Source organism: Lotus japonicus, chromosome 3, assembly GCF_012489685.1.
Source record: "Lotus japonicus ecotype B-129 chromosome 3, LjGifu_v1.2".
NCBI classification, from domain to species: domain Eukaryota; kingdom Viridiplantae; phylum Streptophyta; class Magnoliopsida; order Fabales; family Fabaceae; genus Lotus; species Lotus japonicus.
Window position 1 is genome coordinate 80,077,562 of NC_080043.1, and position 22,116 is coordinate 80,099,677.

Consider the following 22,116-nt stretch of genomic DNA (forward strand, 5'->3'; position numbering starts at 1 on the left):
GCAACCACTTTTAGTGTTTGTTTACTCAAATGCCCTTCAATTTGTGCAAGGAGGATGATGTCACTTATTGATCATCTAAAGAATTAAGTTTTAGCTATAAATTATACTCCCTCCGTTCCCTATTATAAGTCACATTTTTTGAAAAAAAATTGTTACAAAATATAAGTCACTTTATAATATCTAGGAAGCATTAAATAATTTTTTCTAAGTTCACCCTCATATTTAATACTCCCTCCGTTCCCTATTATAAGTCACAAATAACTAATTTTCTTAGATTAAGAAAAGTAGTTATTAGTAATAAATTTGTAAAAAAAATGATTTATTTTCCTAAATTACCCTTATTTACTTTCCTATAATTTTCTCTCTCTCCAAGTTAATACTTCTAAAGCTTATCATCTCTTTCATATTAAATATGAGGGTGAACTTGGAAAAAATTATTTAATGCTTCCTACATTTTAGAAAGTGACTTATATTTTGTAACAAATTTTTTTTAAAATATGTGACTTATAATAGGGAACGGAGGGAGTATAAAAGAGATGATAAACTTTAGAAGTATTAACATGGAAAGAGAAAATTATAGGAAAGTAAATAAGGGTAATCTAGGAAAGTAAATCATTTTTTTTTTACAAATTTATTACTAGTAACTACTTTTCTTAATCTAAGAAAATTAGTTATTTGTGACTTATATATAGGAACAGAGAGAGTATCTTTTGTTGTTGAATGGATAATAAGAAAATTGTCAAAATTCTTATTTTACTTTCTTCTCTTAGTTTTCTTTCTTTTTTCTTCTTAGATTTTGCTTGGTAGAGTTCCTCTCACCCCACTACATGAATAACATATTCTAAACAAGTTATAGTCATTAAACTTGTTAACATGTTTAGTTCTAAAGAAGACCAACAAGGATCGACCAACAAACCACACAACAATTATGGAGCTTGAAGTGTTACAAAATCATTTTCCCTAATTCACTTCTAAATCCTAAAAAAATTTCTTAATCAAATAATACCACAACAACTCGGGTCTCTCAAAGCTCCAAAAATGGGCTATTGCAAGTTAAAATATGGCGACAGCAGAATCCACCAAAGATAAAAGCTATATATATATAATCATTAAAAATGACGATCGCAACTTTGTTTTTATATTTAAAAAGACGTTAAAACAAAGTTTAAATTAGAAAAACATGTAGGAATCCAACTTTTCCACCTCTTGTTTTCTTATGCGGAAGAATGCCTTCCAAGTTCCAACTCTTTTTGACAATACCATTTCAAAACCTTAGCCACTCCACCTTCATATTCACCTTTGTGACCTTTTGGTGAAGGGGTCATATAAAAAGACGAGGTTGAGGTTGGGGTTCTTGGCAATGCGGGTGAGGTTGAAGAGGGTGGCATGGAGCATTTTATTTTTCCTAAGTTTTTGTCCTCTATACATCAAAGCCAATGCAAAGAAGAGCATCCCAACAACCCCCACCTCCAATTTGATCCAATTACATAGAGAGACCCAAAAAAAAAACATAGAGAGACCCAAAGTCGAATAGTGACATAGTGAAGCAAATACTCCAATCAGTGTAAGTGACATAATTTACTATTTCATAAAAGAGGTAAAAAGATAGTAAAAGAAATTTGTTATTAAGAATGTGACCCGTGTGAAAATGATGGCATCTTTGTCTGATTTAACAAAATATAGATTAATATGACACTTGACAATTGGCATATATATGGTTGTTTGAGAGTTGAGACCACGACAGAAGAGTGCAGATTATCAAAACTTTGGCTGATACAAGAAGAGGAAGCTTCATGGAAAGCCAAACAAAACCTACCGAATTAGATCACGTCTTACCAAAATATCCCCTGTTTCCAGCAAAGGCAACTTCCAAGAAACCATCACAAATAAATTAAATACAAGCATGGACCATATATTATATCCATGAAAATGAAAAAATACATGTAAAAATCAATGGCGTAGGAATAAATGAATCTACTTAATAATTGTGACAAGACAGTCTTCTCCCATCAATGCTAATTGAGCCACACCACACATTTTCTTGTGTGAACCCCATCCACAGCAATTTCATTTTCTCCAGAACACGTTACTCTTTCTTAATAGCAATAAAATAAACTTTTTATAATGGATGTGTGTACACTACTGCAAATCAGAAAAAACTAACCAACAAAGTCCATTACATTTATAAATAAATACTAGTTGATGAGATCTTTAATCATTTAATTTAGAATTCAATTATGGGCTATGTGTATTAGGAAAGCCCTATTTATCTAATTTGATTTTCGAGAAAATTAGTCTAATAATTATTGGTTGTAGGATACTTCGAAAATCAAAAAATGAAACCAATTACATATGCATGAATGTGTAACTTGTAGAAGAAAAGGTATGTTTGACAGAAAAAGGGGGAGGGGGCATGGAAGAACGACTCTTATCATAGTTCAAAGTAAACGGTTGAGATGACAAACATAATTAAGCCGGCCAATTAGCCACCATGAAGTGTGTTTGTTTTCGCATTGAAAACCCCTAAAACCAATTCTCATCTCATAGGCCACAATGACTTCTTGATGATTATTTGCAGTATATTCTATATCATATTCCCCTTCATATAAAAATCAATTATGAAATTTAAAAGCTATTCCTTATAATTGATTATAGAAAAGTTTTTAATTAAGAATCATAGAGTAAAACTAATTTATATTTCGAAGTTAATTTTGTAGGGAAACTAGAGGGAGTTGTTTCCGCTCTATGGATATAATTAATTATCAAATTTTACAATTAAGTTTGATATTACTATCATGTAGAAATCACCTTTCTCATGCATCTATGTCAATAGGGATTGAAATCCTCTGTACTAACTTGATGTTCCATTTCTTGATTCAACACTTAAATTATGTCATATCATTTAAAATTCACTCGTGTAAAATTATAATTATCATATCTATACATTTATTTAATTAACATGACACAATATAATTAATAGGATATAGAATGAGGCATCTAAAAAAGATTTTAATTCATGTACATAGAAACTATTCCACTATCAATTTATTTCAACTCATTTTAACTATAATTAATTTTACCAAATTAATTCTATGCTACCATTAGAGTTACTCCAAAAGGCCAAGAACTTCTATAGATCTCTATAAAAGGCCATATAGTCCTAACAAATCCTCATTCATTTCTCATTATAATATAATATACAAATCTTCCAAAGTCGCTTTCTTCCTCAACCTTTCTTTCAATGTTCATAAACTAGAAGGAAAAAAAGGAAAGTTAATTCCTTGACCTTTACAATGGAAAGCAACAAGGACATGAAGAAAACCACCATGGAAGCAGAAGAGTTTGAGGACTTGCTACCAGTGATGGCAGAGAAGCTTGATGTGGAAACCTTCGTGTCTGAACTATGTGGGGGCTTCAAGCTTCTATCAGATCCTGAAACAGGTTTGATCTCAAGCGAGAGTCTGATGAGAAATTCAGCTCTACTTGGCATGGATGGGATGACCAAGGAGGATGCAGAGGAGATGGTTAAACAGGGTGATCTTGATGGAGATGGAAGCCTGAATGAGACTGAATTTTGCATCCTCATGGTGAGGCTTAGCCCTGGAATGATGGAGGATGCTGAGTCGTGGTTGGAGAAGGCACTTGAAGAAGAGTTCAGAAAATCATCAACTTAGTGCCGTTGATTCCGGAGCAAGAATCAATTTGGAATGAAGCTTATGTGAGTAGTTTCTGAGTTTTAGAATTCATTCCGATGAAAAAGAAACTTGTCCAATCATGCTATTATAGATGATCAATTGTAAGTTACTACATATATGTATTTATTAGTTGCAAAATTTGATGAAGCTCATCTGTGTCCTAAAGGGTATTCCATCATTAATGAAATGAATCTCTTCAGTGAAGCCAAGGTGTTTTTCTTAAATCTCACTAGTAAATACTAACATCAGTTCATAGTTTCATTTTACAAGGTCTAGTAGCTTTCTCTAAGGTTTGTTTCCAATTCTAGTGCAATTGATTATTTGATTTTGAAGCTAAAAAACTTCTGGAAATAGTTTTTGAATGTCAGAATTGAGTACGATGAAAGAAATGTTGATCCAAAGATGTTATTACTAAAGGAAACTATTTGAAAAAGATTCTTACAACTCTAGGTGTTTATGGAGAAATTAGATTCAGAGTTTCTGAAAAAGTTGAGGTGCATAAACTAATTTTAACCTTAGAAAAAATTTGGATTCAGTTTATCTTCTTGATTTATTTTATTTTCTTCTTCCGTTAATACTTGTCGACATGTTTGTCCAAACTAACTCAAAGTCACCCTTTTCCTAAAGTCAAGTGTTAGAACAACAGACAAAAACAAAGACCATCTAACATTGATGACTTGAGGACCGCTCTCTCTTATTGATTGGTTAGAATTCATTTTAGTTTCACTAGTGGGACGTACATGGATTTCAATGAATTAATAAGAGCACGTTCAACTGTTAAAGTGAGTGTTGCTTGAATTTTCCTTGATAACTTTGTGTGGAAGCAAGGCACATCAATGTCAAAGAGATGTACGTGTAGTTGCGTTAACTTTCAGCTACAAAATTCAGTGCTTGAAATGACCAAATACCAAGATCAGGTTCATTATTCAGTGGTTAAGTATCAAAGGATCAGAGGAAAAATGAATATTTTTGTTCTTACCAGAAACAAATTACTAAAATTATTATCTTAAAGATTAATATATTTAATTAAGAAAATACTACTCCCTCTGTTCCAGAAAGTTTGTAGTTTAAGGTTGTGGCACAAAGAGTAAGAAAACAATTATTAATAGCATAATTTGACTAAATTGCCCTTATTTGATTTTACTAGTATGATGTGCAACTATTAAATTATACTTAGATAAAGAAGAATGTAATTAATAGTGAAGAGTTGTGGTTAGTTAATATGAAAGGTGATAAGTGAGAGAAAATGTATTAAATGAGGGTAGAGGTGGAAAAAATTAGCAAAAAATGCATTGGTTTTCTAAAACAACAAACATTTTGGGATATTGAAAAATGGTGCAAAACAACAAACTTTCTGGAACGGATGGTGTACTAAACAACCTAGATTCTTTTGCCAGTATTACTCCTGGTTTATGTTAACACTTCCATCACGATTTTTCACGATTTTTGGTTTACTTTTGTTAAATATTTTAGGCCGTGTAAAATTACTCACATTTTTAACACTTGACAATTTGTTAAAACTTCCATCACCATTCATGATTTCCACTTGAACTTTGTAAGGCCCCACGTTGAGCAAATAAAGAACCTTGACATTTTAGGATAATAGTATTAGGAGGGACTTTTCATTTTATTATGGACTTTTCATAAAGAAAAATTTGCACACAAAACACGTTATAACATTGTTGCAGTTGTGTACACTGAGATATTTTGAAGCCAAACGTATTAAAGTCTTACTTCTTCAATCCCCGTAAAACTTGACAAATTCTAACTCTTTAATGAGGCATTAAGATACATGAAATTACATTAGCATTGAGTTTAACACCAAACCGCTGCAAAAATGATCTCAACAGAACAAAGCATACCAACCATTAAAATTTTATAATACAGAACCTGGGTTTAAATTTTTTTGTTTTGAGGCCGAAACTGTGTTTAAATAAAGTGATATAGCAATCGAAAAGTAAATAATAGAATCAATTGAGGCTATGATTCAAGGTTCCCACTAGGGTGGGTAACTTTTATTTTGGTCCACCCATAGACCAAGGGTATAACAGACATCGCCGGCTGTGGGAAGAGAGGCGCCTGTAGTCACAAGCAACCAACGACCACCGCTCCTCTGCACCGTCTTCACCACCTCCGCAAACAAACCCCAGATCTGAGCTCCTCTTAACCCCAAAATACATCTTGAAATCGGCAAACTGACCTCGAAGTTTCAGATCTGGGTTGAAGTTTCTCTCTCCTTACTTCCCAGCCTCACAAACCAATATGATTCTTCACCTTCCTCCCGTTTTTTTTTTTTGTTGAAGTTGCAAGAAAGCCCCAATTTTTCTTGCCTCTATCATCATAATAAGAAGGCATCAGAACACAAAAATTGAAAAGAGATGAAAAAGGTTAGAACTTTAGAAGGGACCTTGAAGCAGCTTGAGAGAGATATGGCTGAACCATCAAACTCCAACCAAATCTGGAAAAAAAATCAAAACTCTTCACCTTCCTCCTGTTTTCACTGTGTTTTTTTTTTTTTTTTACATGTTCTCTTCACTTGCTTCTTGTTTATCAAGTGGAAGAAAGATCTCTTCCGTCTGTCTTACTGTGTGTGGGCGTGTGTGAACTTTAATTTCAATGTTATTTGGGTTGAGTACTGATTTGGTATCTTGCAATTGAAATCTTAATTGATTTGGCACATTTCTAAGCTCTGCTACGTGAATAGCATGTTTGGTTCCTGAAAAAAATCACAATGAGGAGGAAGGAGATTGGGTTTGGAGATTTTAGGGGACAATTATGCCCTTTTAATAGAAAATCAATCTTGATCGTTGATCTAAAGAATATTCTTATATTCCAAGATCCAACGGTTATTAATAATGGTCTATGGGTGGACCAAAATAAAAGTTCCCCACCCTAGTGGGAACATGATTCAACCAGTTGCTTTGCAAAAAAAATGTGGTTGAAAAGGCAATAGGTTAACAAGATGGAAGGGAAAAATAATTATAGCAAAAACTAATTTTAGTCATTTTACAGAAAAGAACTAGTGATTCTGAAAAATATTTTTTTTAGGTTTAGTTTGGATTATCAAAACTAAACCAAAATTTCCACCTAGTGCTGATTTTGGGGAAATGATATCTGTGTGAGATGGCACTAGTTCTAAATATATTTTTTCGGTATAGTTTGGATTATCGAAACTAAACCCTAAGAACTATTCTATCTTGCCTTCTCACACAGATATCATTTCCCCAAAATCAGCATTCGTGACCATTGTCATGTAACCATTTCTGATATTAAGGTGTTTCAATCAACACTAGTAAAAGGACATTCAATCACAGTAGTTACAGAACTAGGGTCCAAAAACATCAACTTTAAACACAACATATCCCTGCAAAAACATGCATCAATAATTCCGCCTCCAAACATTGATATTCAGGTCATACTTCTAAACACTAAAGACCCAAACCAAATAAAATGCATAAAAGTTGTGAGAAGTACATTTCCTACATAATGTCCCATTCACAATTTCAATATCCAGAAAGCGACAGTGCCACTGGAATCAGATATCACCTAAGTTCTTGACCTCCTTACAGGTGAACGGCTGCAGACAAGATAACAGAGTAGATTAGCTCTGAGAATAGAGAGAACACAACTCAAGGAGATAGTTAACTGGCTTCAAATTCAATACCTGCGAAATCTAGCATTTACAGGGCTCCTGGGCCTGCCATAATCAGGACTCCTGGTCCTGCCATAATCAGGACTCCTAGGCCTGCCATAATCAGGACTCCTCCGCCTGTCTGGTCCATTATACCTATCATATACAGGACTGCGAGGACGACCATAATCAGGACTTGGTCGCCTTCGATAAGCTGGACTAGGCGACCTTGCATAACCCCCTCCTCTTCTAGGGCTGTCATAATGGTCACCCCTCTCACTATCATCCCTCAGAGCATACTCTACAGTCACCACCCTGTCCAGTATCTTACTGCAAGTGCAACAAGATCAGAAATTCATCACTTGAACATAGTAAAAAAAAAAACTCAGGAATTTCTATGCAAAATATTATAATCTCATCACTGACCTCATATTTGTACACTCTAGAGCTTTGGTAGCATCTTCTTGTGTTTCAAACTGCACAAATGCGAAGTTCCTACGAATTCGAACATGATGAAGCTTGCCATAAGGTTCAAAGTGCTTTTCTATATCACGAACTCTAGTACGAATTGGGTCAAAGTTAATCACAAATAGGGTTTTTGTGGGCCTCTGGTTTGCCTTTGGGGGATCACGATTACGCCCACGTTCACCCTGCAGAAACAAAAAAAAAACAGATCAGAATGTTCTTATTGAACATAGACAGGACATTGTGTTACTCTGATGATCTCATCAATATAAGAACATAAAAGTAAAACATAATCATGAAAATACTACCATACCCTAGCCCACTCCACAGACAGACGTCGCTTGTCATAACCAAATGGAATATTGTCAAGTGCGCGAATTGCTTCTTCACCATCACGCTCATCCTCAAAATAGACAAAAGCAAAACCTGCACCATTACTAGTATTAGAGACACAGATGATGATGAAAGACATCAGCATGTTATCCCTCACCAGAAGCACACCAGCCAAATTACGAAATCCTTTTCCCTATCAAAAGCAGAGTAATACAACACCTGAATATAAGTGAGGGCTGATACACATGAAGCTGTAGGGGCGTTGAATGATGAACAAAAATCATGATTGCATTTAAAGGTTTAAATCCAAAATTCAGATCTGAGATTGTCATTGCCAAGCATGCTTCTCCATTCAGACAGCACAAGTGAATTCAGAAATAGAATGGCATGAGACTTGATAGAATTTCATTGATCCCCTATTTTAAGTGAAGCTAGGCATGGCTTAATAAATTGATTGATGATCCCCTAAGAACATTCTGGTGGAAATGTCAATGTTGGGTCAGAAGGTGAGTGAGTGTGACGAATGATCAGATGAGTAAATGCAGATGACAAGCAGGAAGGTTTCCTTCCAAAAAAATATTTTTCAGAGAGGTTGGCAAGCCAAGATAGTGAAGCTCAGAACACTTTCCCATGGTAGAAGTTCCTGCGTCAAAAGAAAAACTTAAATACCAGAGGATTTTCGCAAAGACATTGTTCTTTTGTGGCTTCCATTTTTTTCCCATAAGGATACAGGAACTAGAGTACTAGACATTTAAGCCACAAAAAAGCAGCTACATGTCCATAACTCCATATCCCAGTTCCAAATGGCCGTCGCACTATCCTAGTTCTCAGCACCTGTTTGATGATTAACTGAAAATCATCCTCATACCTTATTCAACTACAATACACTGTTAACCTATAACTGACAGCCTTACTTCACACAATCTATTACATCCAGTAATATTAAGAAAAGCCATTATTTACAATCCCTAAATGACAGAGCCTATAGGACTGTGATTTTGGTTTGACAATTGGTCATTCAATACATTCAATATGGGATTAAAAGAAAACAATAAAGAAAAAGTATAACTCTTTATACTCGAGAAAGAGAAAATAATAAGATATAAACTAATCAAAAGCAGTGTTGTCAAATCAAGATCGCGGACCATCGCGGTGAGCCAAACATCCGCTATTTCAGCGGCTATTTAGCAGCAACTAGCGGGAATAGCGCGCTATAATGGGCAATTCGGCATCACAATTAGCCAAATACCCGCTACACTATAGCCCCTATTTGACAACACTGATAAAAAGAATGACCTCATTTTTAAGATACCCAAAATCATGCTGAGCAAAAAGGTTTGAACTTTTCATCAAGACAGGGGAAACTACAACAGTTAAATCCAAATTTCTGTACATTACAAGACACAAAAAAGCAAGAAATTTACCAGATTTCATGTCCAAGCGTTCAATCCTGCCATACTTGGAGAACAAGCGTTCAAGCTCAGACTGACGGGTATCATACTCCAAGTTCCCAGCGAAAATCGGCCTCATCTTCAGCTCTCAATTCGTCTCCAGAATCAAACCCTAATTTCACACACCGAACCAAAAATCAAGCAAATAATAGAGAAGAAAAAGATACAAAACCCACAATGCCCTAACCCCTTTGGAATTTCAACAGATTCGAAAAGGAGAATCGCATGAATTTCCGAAACCCAGAAACCCTAGAAAAGCGATGGTTGATGAAAATTGAAGAGAAAGAAGAAGAGAGAAAACGTACCTGAAAATTTTCTCGTTTTCACATTATTGGTTTCAGGGGGGTGATTTTAAGAGTAGAGAGTCATTGTTGGGCCCAATCAATGAGTCCAGTAATGTGGCCCATTTTTCTATGAGAATAAACAAAATTGTGTTTCTAATTTTTTTTTTAATTTCAAAACATTTGTGAATTTTTTATATTTATTGGTTGGGCCATGTTCATATTCAATAGAAATAATATCTTGAGAGACCTCCTCTTGTAGAGGTGGAAACCTTCTTCATGTTGAGAGGCTCGTTTTCCTTCTCTTAGCTTTGTATTATTGTCTAGTCTTCCGATGCATAAAAAAATAATAATAGTAAGAAAAATATGGACAAATATTGGTTAACTTTCAGTGCGAGGAGGGCTGGAAAAAATTTAGATTGAGAGTGAATTTTGATAGCTCAACCTGTACTTTGATATCGGCTGATCAATTCGTCAGTAAGAAAATTCCTTTGAACTCAAGTAACTATAAATAAGTCTTTAAATGCTTTGATGGAGATCTAAAAGGAAAACAAATGGAATATTTTTCTTTGGATGTATAAGACTAAGAGTAAATACAAGAGAGAAAATACTATTTATAAAGAATGAAATAAATTCGTTGAATTTTTTTTCGCATTTATGTATTAATAATGTATGCGAAAAATTTCTTCTTGTTTTGTTCATAATTCAATTTCATATTTGTATCCATCAGATCTTCAATGAGGATAGATGATCATACGACTTTGGCTTTTGCAGTTGCATTCATTAAACGTGAGGAGACACAAGACTAGAGTACTTGTGTACGAGTTAACTTGTGCAAAGTATTTCCCCTTTTTATGGTCATTTTAATGAAGGGAAAAATAAGGTAGTATATGGATTTTAATTCCTATATCATGTTACATCGTGTTTGGTAAAGAGGAGGTGAGGGAGTGAGAGAAAATTAAATAACCTTTTCATGTTTGGTTCATGATGGGAGGGGAGGAATTTTAAAATGAAACTACTTTAGTTACCCTTGATTTTAAAATTTGAGAAGAATATTTTTATTTAATGAAATATTTCTCCTCTAATTTCTGGTTTGGAGGGGAGACAAAAAAGAGTCATGAGCAGTTTTGGCCCCTCTATTCATCTTCAATTTTCACTTCTAAAAACTGAACCAAACAATTTATAAAGTCTATTCTCCTTCATTCCCTTACCCTCCACTCTCCTCCAACCAAACAGTGTGTTAGATTTTAAACTGCTAAAGCTTTGTTTGGTTCCAGGAAAACTACGAGGAATAGTTAGGGATGGAAAGAAAACACATAAAGCAACGTGTTTTCCTCTGCTTGGTTACTTAAATAGAAGGTAAGGTTGCAAAGAGGTGGGTCCCATTAAAAAAAATTCACCACATTTGGAAAGAAAACTAGTGAATTGCAATAAACAAAAAACAATTTTTCAATTAAAAACCCTTTTTTTTCTATGCTGCTAACTTTTGTTTGGTAAACACTTAGTTGCTAACTTTTTTGGTACATCGAAAAATAGTTGCTAACTTGCTATTAATAAATAATTTTGAATGATTTACTTTTATTTTTTAATTAGTAACTTTATTAAGTTTTAATCATCATATTTTTATTAATCTACCAAAAAATAATATTATTATTACTTTTTAATAATAATATATAATAATAATAATGTATTTTAATATTATAATTTCAGTTTTAGTTTTATTATCAAATATATGTTATAATACTATTTTGATAGATAAATAAAAAGTAGTAGATAATTTTTAAAAACATTATTATTATTATTATTTTGAAAGAAAAAAGTTTAAAAACATTATTACAGGTGAATTGAAGGGTGAAATAGTAATTATATATTCTACTCTTTTACTTTAACTTTTTCTTTTTTCTTCCACATTCTTTTCAATTAAACAACTTAAAAAGCCATCTCATTTTTCTCAATTTTTTCTTTCCTTTTACTTTTATTCCACCACCAAACACAGTATAAAAGATAGAATGGATTAGACAATTTTCATTTTTCTGTGACAGCCTGATCAAATTAAATAAACATATTCTCATTTGTTGACTGAAGATAAAGTAGTTGATTCAGCTTTCTAAATAGTAAATACAGAGCCACACACAAAGCACGAGATAGACATCAAATGATCAAAGAGAAGAAAAAGACTGAGGAAGTTACATGGAAGCTTCCACATATCCGACAAAGATTTGAAAAACATATCTTGCTATTTGGGTTTGGTATCGCCTAAATATATTTAATGATAATGTGGAAAGAAAGAAGAAAAAGCTGAATTTTTTTTTGGAAGCAAAGGCAAAAGAAATGGGTAAAGAGCTAGTCCCATTCAGGACGGGCTGATCTGAAACACAATCACAATAGGCAGATCCAAAATTTTCTGCTCATTTACTCAACATTTTAATAAATGATTGAATTAAAATTTATTAGTAGATTATAAATCAAATGCATATATAGGACACGTATTCCACAAGTAACTTGATCTGAGAGAGACCAAACAACCCGTTGACAAGGGGTAGGAGAGGGGGGATCTGGACACGCTGGAGCACTCCAAGTTGGCAAGGTCCCGGGAGGGGCTCCTGCAAGACACTCCGATGCTAAAGTCAGTGAGTGAAGTTGTGAGAATTGTGAGAATGGAGAGAATACCTTACCTTTAGCTTGAAGGAGTGTTCCCTTTATATAGGAGAGGTAGAATTAGGGTTGGAGCCATGCAACGTCATGCATGGCTCGTACTTGGGAGCATGGATCACCGTTGGATCTCCTGCTGCAGAACAGTGATCCAACGGCCTGGGGGCCCTACGGATCTGCACCAGCCAACCTACCCCATAGGGTAGTTGGCCTAGGTCCACCTCTACATAGTGGGCCCCGGGCTCCTTGTCCTCACCCTTGGTGGTGGGGCCCAGGAGTAGAGGGCCTTTAAACTCCCTCAAGGTGTTCCCTAGCCGGGACGTTTCGTGGGGCCCAGCCCCGTCCAAGGTGTCCTGTCCGTTCCCGGTCAGGGTTCCCAGAACAGTAGCCCCCTAGCCCTGGTCGGCTGTTCCAGCGGAGCGAGGGCTATTCGTGTCCTGTGTTCGTGGTGTCATAGACGTTCTCGGGGTCGTTACATAGGGGTCAGAAATTTTAAAGCTTTATTCATTAATAGTGGGGGGCCGTTTGGCCGTTACATTCAGTACCCCTAGAAAGGGGGTGTTACTCGTGTGGCATTGTATCGGAGGCGAACGGTTTGTAGGTCTCTGTCGAGACTCTCTCTCACGGTCAGGAGGGGGTTCAGCTCGGCTTTGATTTCGTCCATTGTTCCCTTCCCTTCGCCCTGGTGTTCCGTGGCAGAAACCTCAAGGCCCCAAATCAGCATGTTAACTTCCGAGCGGCGCCGGTGTAATTCCCACATCTCCTCCGTCAGCTCCAAGAAGGTTAGCAGCCCCGCCTTCAGTTGGGGGTCAGGGTCCTCTGCCAGAATTCTGCCAACTAGGGATCTGATCCTACTGGGGGTGGTGGCTTGCGTTTGGTAGAAGTAGTATAGGTTGTCGTCTAGAGCCTCGGCCCTGAGTGCCTTCAGGTAAGCCTCCATGGAGGTCATTCTGGCCTGAGGAAAATGTGGATCCTGCAAAGGGGGTGGTTACCATTTATAATCGAAACGTTCTTGGGTGGTAACGCCCATTAGCCTTTTCCTAGGAGTTTCCCTTGGGAAATAAAACGGGGCATTAAATGTAGAGGTCGGTGGTCAACGCGCGCCCTCCCGAGGCTGTGTATACGGAGTCGACCGACCGGAGCCGAGTGGTCTAGGACGCTCGGGTCTCCTACCGAGTGGTCTAGGACGCCCTGGTCTCATACCGGGTGGGTCTAGGACGCTCGGGTCTCATACCGAGTGGGTTGTCGCCGGGTTTGAATTTGAGAAGTCAAAAAGACGCGGGAGAAGGAAACGGTGTGAGGCTTTGGGCCCACTGCATTTAATGTACCTGACTCTTGAGGTGGTACGTGTCGTTTCCGGGTGGGTCGCGTCGCTTCGCGACTCCTCTCCCACGTGCCTCTGGAGGCGTGTGTCGCTTCGTTGTCACTGCCTCTTTTCTGACGTGGCAGGGCCTGATTGGACGAAGCCCTTTGGTTTCCCCAAGCGTCATGATTAGGGAAACTAGGGCTGTCGAAACGTCACGTCTCCCTCCTCATTTTCTATAAAAGAGGGAGGAGGGGATTCATTTGCACTTTCGCATTTCTGAATTTCCCCAAGCTTTCCCCCTTTCTTTTCGTCAGGTACCGGTGTTTCACGGTGGTGTCTTCTTTCGCACGGTGGTCGTTTGGAAGCTCTTCCAGTTTCTTTTTGTAAGTCCTCGCTTCACTTGACTTTCCTTCTTAAGGCTTTAATTTTTTCTTTCTTTTAGTAGAAAGGGTGGCTTGCTCTTGGGGGAGTTGGGAGCTTCCCCTCCCCTGGTGGCCCCCTCTTGCGGCGGAGGAGATTCTCTTTGAGGGTCTGCGCCGCCGCACGGTCGCGTTGTCCTGCCTAGGGCAAAGATGGATTCCGGGTGGGTCCTTCTTTGAGCCGATTCCAACGACCTAGGTGTTGATACGGCGTTTTCCCTTGTGCAGGTGTCGTTATGGGGAAGCCTACCCAGAAGAAGAAAAGCAAGACCGTAGACGAGGCTTCGGGCGGGGCCTTAACTTCCAGGCCCCGGTCCGGGGCCCCCAAGAATAAGAAGATCGATCGGGAGAAATACCCTCATCTGAAGGGGGACGAGGCCGTGTATGACAAGTGGTGTCGCACCATTCTCGATCTCCCGTCGGAGTACGCGAACGAGAAGGAAGACTATTTCTGGAGTCAGCGTTTTATGTCGCAGACTCAGATCAGCCCCGGTCACATGGTGTATTCGCCGGGCAAGAAGGAGCGGCTACCCCACACCCCGCCGTTTGGGGTGTACATGCACATCTACACCATGAAGAAGGTGAGGGTGAGGATGCCACTCACGGACTTTCAATGTGACGTTCTTCGCCATATGGGGGTCGCGCTGTCGCAGCTCCATCCCGGCGCTTGGGGTTTCGTGCGAGCGTACGAGGTTGCTTGCGTCTTATTTGGCCAGAAGCCGTCCATTCCGCTCTTTTTCCATTTATTCGAGGTGGCCCACACTCAAGGATATGGCGGGCACGGGATCGTGACTCTGAGGTCGGGTAAAGATCTCCAGATCTTTCACCCGTTCGCAGAGTCTTACCGGGACTTTAAAGATCAATTCTTCCGGGTGGCGCCTACTACTCCGCCCCCTCACTGGTGGTTCGAGAGAGCCCCGAACGGCGGCAGTCGCGCCCGGTTCCCGCTGACCTGGAACGCCAAGCACTACGACGTAAAGATCAGTGCTTTTGGTTACGAGGCTGGGGCCTTGTCGGAGGCAGACTTGGCCTTCAAAAACCTCTTGGTGGCCGCCATACGGAAGGAAGTGAGGGGTAACCCACCCAAAGAATTCTGCATTCGGCCGTTGCGCTGTTACGATCTTTGTACTTATAGCGTTCGTAGGAACGCTTGCTTGCTGCGCGAGAGAGGTAGGGTGTTTTTATTACTATGTCCAAAGTGTTGTGTGCCCTTTCGTCCTACTAATTTTCTTCTTGTAATTCCTTTGCAGGTGCTAAGATGGAGATCAATGCTGCCTTGGTCGTTGCTCTACAAGTTCCAGTTGACGAGGTCGAGACTGACAGTGAGGAGGAACAGGAAGTTTCTCGAGGCGAAGGGGACGGGCTTGACAACCAGGGGCAACCTCTGGCCGGGGCCAACCCCGCTGGGGCCGGGCAGAACGAGCCGGTCAACGATGAAGTAAACCGGGTTACCGGGTCGGGTCCGGTGAACCCCGAACGTCAGCAGGAGGGTTCCTTTGAGGGGGATAAGGCCGGCTCGGAGCGCCCGGTCAAGAGAAAACGCCGCTCTTCGGGTGGGGAGGTCGGTACCCCTGAACGAGCGGCTCCGATTACTCAAGTGGATCCCCCGGAGCCAATTTCTGTGTGGGGTCGAAATGCAGTGGACACGGACGAGCACAACAACCGAATCGATGATTTGGTGTACAATGAGCTCGACCAGTCGTTCTTGAGCACAAAGGAACCCTACAATCTCTTGAACTATGCTCTGAAAGCAGTGCTTCAGACTGCCTCCATCATTCGTCATGTGCAGCAGGGGCCGGTGCTCGATGTGGAAGAAGTCAAGGAACAGGCGAGTGCAGTTGAGCATAAATTTGCTGAGGCGGAGAAAGAGTTGGTTGATGCCAAGAAGGCGGTTGAGGGGCTGACCGCTGCTAAGGCGAAGTTGCAAGGGGAGGTTCATGAGGTGACGGCCACAGCCAAGAAGTTTGCGGAGAAACTGGAGCTGAGCGAGAAGGATAATGATTGGCTGCGCTCCCGGGCAGAGAAAGCTGAGCAGGCACTGAAAGACGAGAAGGCTGCTCGGGAGAGGGAAGTTAAGGAGATGGAGGCCTTGAAAGCAAGCAATGCTGAGCTCAAGAAGAAAGTTGCCGATCTGGGGGCTGAGAGAAATAAGCTGAGGTCGAATCTGAAGGAGATTCACAAGGCTTCCTTTGACAATGCTTTGGCTCAGCTTGAGGTGGTCCATCCGGGACTGGATGTGGGCCCTCTTCACTACCGGAAGGTTGTATTGGGGGGAAAGATCGGGACCCTGGACGACCAGAAACAGTTTACTCCGACCTTCCCAGCCGAGCCAGCTCCTTGAAGTTCCTGTCTTTTTATTGTAATTTGATGTGTTTAATGATCGTCCTGTGTTTGTATAAACTTGTTGTTTCTAATTATTGTTCCGTCTTTGTAAAGACTCGTTGTTCCTGCCTTTCACCCGGTGTTTGTAAGGACTTATTATTATATTTTCTTTTTGCGATGTATTCTTCTTTCATTACTCGTCTTAGAGTTATTTCGTGCCTGAAAGGTCTTTAACGTTTTTGTGCCCGACGGGTCTTAGTGCCCTATGGGTCTTGGTGCCCGAAGGGTCTTTAATAATTTCGTGCCCGGTGGGTCTTGGTGCCCGAAGGGTCTTTGTTAATTTCGTGCCCGGTGGGTCTTAGTGCCCTATGAGTCTTTGTTAATTTCGTGCCCGGTGGGTCTTTAGTGCCCTATGGGTCTTTAATAGTTTGTCAATGCGGTCGAATATATTGCCAGTTCGAATAATTCAACATAAAAAACTGCTTCATTTCTGCGCTTGGAGCTCGTAGCTCTAGTCGTCTACAAACTTGGACGAGATGGGTGTGTACCCTTAATTACAAAAGACTAAATTAAAAGACCACGCTTAGGCAGATAGCGGGTGCCTGGTCGGTCGCGGCTTAACTATAGTATCTTCTCAGGTTGGCTGCGTTCCATGTACGAGGGATTTCCTTTCCTGCTAGAGTTTCCAGTTTGTATGCTCCCGTGCCGGTTGCTTCGACCACCCTGTAAGGGCCTTCCCAGTTGGCCGCTAGCTTTCCCCGTTCGGTTGATCGTGCTCCGACGCTGGCCTTCCGGAGGACCAAGTCTCCTGCGGTAAAGGAGCGGAGAACTGTTTTCTTGTTGTAGCGAATGGCTGCCTGCTGCTTTGCGATCAGCTCTCTGCAGTTGGCCACCGCTCTCCTTTCAGCCAGTAGGTCGAGGTCTTCCTCTATGAGCTGATCGTTCTGGCTGGGGTCGAAACCCGCTGTTCGAGCGCTCGGTTCCCCTATTTCGGCAGGAATCACCGCTTCTGTGCCAAAGGTGAGGCGGTAAGGGCTTTCCTCCGTAGTCGAGTGCGGAGTGGTACGGTATGCCCACAGGACGTGATCGAGCTGTTCGGCCCAGTCGCCCTTGGCGCTCTCCAATCTCTTCCGGAGGCCTCGGAGAATGACCCTGTTGGCCGACTCTGCCTGCCCGTTTGTCTGGGGGTGCTCGACAGAGGTGAATCGTTGCTTGATGTGCAGCCCGTCCAAGAGGTCCCTAAACCCCTTAGAGGTAAACTGGGTTCCATTGTCTGTGACCAGGACTCCGGAGACTCCAAACCTACTGATGACGTTCTTGTAGAAGAAGCGTTGCACTCGAGCTGTGGTGATCGTTGCTAGTGGCTCGGCCTCGATCCACTTGGTGTAGTAATCCACTGCTACCACCAAGTACTTGAGTTGGCCGGGTGCAGTGTCGAACGGGCCCAATAAATCCATGCCCCACTGGTGGAAAGGCCAAGGACTGACTAGAGAGGAAAGACGGGCAGGAGGAGCGTTGTGCAGATCAACGTGCCTCTGGCAGGGGTCACACTGCTTAACATGCTCCGCAGCGTCTTTCTCTAGGGTTGGCCAGTAATAGCCGGCTCGGAGTACCTTTCGGGCAAGGGAGCGTCCACCCGGATGGTGGCCGCAGCTGCCCTCGTGGATCTCTGCTAAGACATAGGCTGCTCTGTCCTTGGGCAAGCATTTGAGGAGGGGGGTGGAGAACCCCCGCTTGAAGAGGTCATCATTAATTATGGTGTACCAGGAGGCGCACCTAACCAGCTTCTTGGCTTCAGTCTTTCCCTCGGGCAACCACCCAGATCTGAGATATTTGATGATCGAGGTCCTCCAGTCTTCCTCGGTACCGATCGGCATCATAACCTGCCCCGTTGGACGATCAGGGTCCGCAACATAGGGGAGGGCCAGGGTCCCTTGGATGACTGTCCCGTTCAGGCCTGGTTTTCCAGTGCTGGCTAGTTTGGCCAAGGTGTCTGCGCGATCATTTTGGGCTCTAGGGACGTGGCGGAACTCTACCTTGGTGAAGGTTGAAGCCAGTCGCTTCAAGTGGGCCAAATACTGCTCCAGTATGGGATCCTTAGCTTGAGCCTCCCCCTTTGCCTGTGAGACGACCAGAAGTGAGTCGCAGCAGACAAGTATCTCCTTAGCTCCCAGGTCTCGAGCTGTGACTAGTCCCGCGATGCAGGCCTCATACTCGGCCTGGTTGTTTGTGGTTGGGAAGTTAAAGCGGAGGGATTGTTCGACCACCATCCCGGTGCTACTTTGCAATACGATCCCAGCCCCGCCGCCTTCCTTGTTGCTCGAGCCATCTACGTTGACCACCCAGGTAGTCTCGGCAGGGGGCTCTTCCTCATCGGTGAGTTCGACCAAGAAGTCTGCTAGGACTTGTGCTTTAATGGCTCTCCTGGGCTCGTAGCGGATGTCATGCTCGGAGAGCTCGATGGACCAGCTAACCATCCGACCGGCTAGGTCGGGTTTATGAAGGACTTGTCGGACCGGCTGATCGGTTCGCACCACGATGCGATGAGCTTGAAAGTACCTCCTTAGTCGTCGCGCCGTGGTCAGTAGGGTCAGTGCCACTTTCTCCAACATCTTATACCTGAGCTCCGCACCCTTCAGTGAACGGCTAACAAAATAGACCGGTAGTTGGACTCCTTCCTCTTCTCGGATTAGGACAGAGCTCACTGCTTTTTCCCGCACGGCCAGGTATAGGTATAGTGTCTCTCCTGGTTTAGGGCTAGCCAGAATAGGTGGGGAAGAGAGGATCTCTTTCAGCTGAGTGAATGCTGCGTCGGCCTCCGCCGACCACTCAAAAGTTGCTCCCTTTTCCAGGAGGGTGTAAAGAGGTAGGGCCCGGAGAGCAGCCTTTGGCAAAAATCGGCCGATCGCAGATGATCTGAGAGAGACCAAACAACCCGTTGACAAGGGGTAGGAGAGGGGATCTGGACACGCTGGAGCACTCCAAGTTGGCAAGGTCCCGGGAGGGGCTCCTGCAAGACACTCCGATGCTAAAGTCAGTGAGTGAAGTTGTGAGAATTGTGAGAATGGAGAGAATACCTTACCTTTAGCTTGAAGGAGTGTTCCCTTTATATAGGAGAGGTAGAATTAGGGTTGGAGCCATGCAACGTCATGCATGGCTCGTACTTGGGAGCATGGATCACCGTTGGATCTCCTGCTGCATAACAGTGATCCAACGGCCTGGGGGCCCTACGGATCTGCACCAGCCAACCTACCCCATAGGGGTAGTTGGTCTAGGTTCACCTCTACATAGTGGGCCCCGGGCTCCTTGTCCTCACCCTTGGTGGTGGGGCCCAGGAGTAGAGGGCCTTTAAACTCCCTTAAGGTGTTCCCTAGCCGGACGTTTCGTGGGGCCCAGCCCCGTCCTGGGTGTCCTGTCCGTTCCCGGTCAGGGTTCCCAGAACATAACTAATTTTTTTTCCAAACACATTCTAACCTTTGTTTTTTTTACTTGATAGATACCCATTTTAAGAAATCGTAATTGTTTCTTCTAAAAGATGATATTTCTGAAATTCAAACTAATGTTATTACCTTGACCAAAAAAAAAACTAATGTTACTACTATAATAATATACTATATAACTGACATATCACTAGATCAACGTGTTACCGATACTCTACTTTGGTTGGTGTTGCTTAGTTGTTGAACAAACAATGTGTTTCCACCAATCAACTTTGGTCGAATATTAGCAACTGCTAATTATAATTAGTAAACTGCACACTCATTGTTCCACAACATTCTGATGCCATAATCATGAGCACTAACTCTAGGTCTAACAGACTAACTAGCACTAGTGTTTTTAAAGCATAAGCATAAGAGATAATCATACTAATCTAACAACCAACAATAAATATTTTATCTTTCACGTTTCAAGGTACTTTCACAGTTGCTGGGAATTGGGATACTGAATTTGTCACTAATTTAATTTTCTTTCGTTATTTTTTATGTGATTATTAATTAGATGAGTTCAATACATTTTTTATAGCACCAAATTGAGGAAAATATTGAACTGATCAATATTGTAGAAGCGGATTTGAATATTAATTATGAGTTCGGATGTAAATGAATGCATTTGATAAATGTTTACTACACTTGGGTTGTGCTTAAGTGTTTGTGAATGAATGATTGGTTTAAGTGATAGAGATGTTTAATTGTTCTTAAACAAATATGATTATCTATTTATCTCACATAAAAAATATTTGTAGTATTTATGTTGAACGTTATAGGGTGAATTTAAAACATCTGTAAATCTGCTTCAGAATGGGCTGAAAATTAATTAACAATAAGAGTTTAGATAATACATAAATGAGATACCAAATTATTATTATCATTTACTAACCGTTAAATGTGTGTTTTGTTGAGTAGTGTGAAAAAAAATTAAGATTAATTTCTATGCACTGACAGTGTAAAATGTTTTACACAGTTATTCAATCACATCTTCCATTTCCTATTTTGTGATTGAATAATTGTGTAAAAATTATTTACACTATCGGTACATAGAAATTAATCTCAAAAAAATTTAGTGCTCATCTACTCAAAAGCTACAATTTAGATTTTAGAGTGACTTAAACTTTTTGGTATTATATTAAAATATTCTCACGACCGACTAACAGCCCTGAGATTAATCATCTAAAGTCTTAAAAATCTCATTAGGTAGGTGAGCCTCTCATCGAGACCTTATTTGAATTTCATAATTTATTTCAAAAAATCAAACCAAATAAAATCTCGTTAAGATTATGAATGATTTTGGTCTGTTAAATGCATTTCCCATTTCAAGGGATCCCATTAACTCAAATAAAAAAATCCCTTTTAACACCTAGTCAGGTGGAATTATAAATTATAAATAATTCGCCAATTAAGCTAGAACTACAAAACAAAACATTGGCCAGCTGTGTTGTTGTTTTGGCTTCCCACTACCTGTGACCATCATTCACCAAACCTTATTCTCCTACCAATTTGTTAGTTACATAATTGTTTATAGGCTCTCAGTATTTGCAATTTCCATGTTAAAAAAAATATTTGCAATTTTATTTTGTTTCTTAAATAATTCGATTTTACATGAATACAAACAACTGCAACTTTTCCTGTTCATAACTTCCTTTACTTACGCTGTCAAAAAAAACTTCCTTTTATTGCAAAACTCAAAGTTGGTTTTTTTTTTTTAAATAAACTTCACATTACTTGAATAAATTAATCACCACTTTCTAAGTTTGACATATTATTCCTTATAATTTTTTAATGGTAGCTTTGTTGCTGCTTGGAACTTTCGACAATTAGTATTAATCTCAATTTTGATTATCATCGTAATTTATTGGTGGCATTATTGTATCTTTTGACGAATCTGAAAGCAAGCAAAGCTCTTTGCTTGTATAATTGTATTCTATGTTGTATATATGTATTTAAAAAAAGGTAGAATTATGGAAGCAAATTTTAAAATGAGAAGCGGCAAATTTTAACTCCCATACGTCGTATGATCCTATTGCTAATCTGATCTCAAGATGATTTCTCACGGTTATACCATTT

The 22,116-nt window shown here is 40.4% G+C and overlaps 2 protein-coding genes across 3 annotated transcripts; one reads left to right on the forward strand and one right to left on the reverse strand.

Annotated features, from left to right (window-relative positions):
* The first annotated feature begins 3,171 nt into the window (after nucleotides 1–3,171).
* Nucleotides 3,172–3,899, forward strand: LOC130746305 (calcium-binding protein KIC). Its single transcript, XM_057598883.1, has one exon. It carries the CDS (start codon nucleotides 3,294–3,296, stop codon nucleotides 3,672–3,674), a length of 381 nt encoding a protein of 126 aa, XP_057454866.1. The 5' UTR covers nucleotides 3,172–3,293; the 3' UTR covers nucleotides 3,675–3,899.
* A 3,042-nt stretch (nucleotides 3,900–6,941) lies between these two features.
* Nucleotides 6,942–9,845, reverse strand: LOC130746304 (serine/arginine-rich splicing factor RS31-like). Of its 2 annotated transcripts, XM_057598882.1 has the most exons (6): nucleotides 9,549–9,845; nucleotides 8,344–8,767; nucleotides 8,105–8,217; nucleotides 7,753–7,976; nucleotides 7,360–7,656; nucleotides 6,942–7,272 (listed from the first exon to the last, which is right to left on the reverse strand). In XM_057598882.1, the coding sequence occupies exons 2-6, from the start codon at nucleotides 8,369–8,371 to the stop codon at nucleotides 7,242–7,244; spliced, it is 693 nt and encodes a 230-aa protein (XP_057454865.1). In that variant the 5' UTR covers nucleotides 8,372–8,767; nucleotides 9,549–9,845; the 3' UTR covers nucleotides 6,942–7,241. The 2 variants fall into 2 exon arrangements, with proteins under 2 accessions (XP_057454865.1, XP_057454864.1); XM_057598881.1 differs by lacking the exon at nucleotides 8,344–8,767 and having other exon boundaries at nucleotides 9,549–9,842.
* Between the last annotated feature and the right edge of the window lie 12,271 nt (nucleotides 9,846–22,116).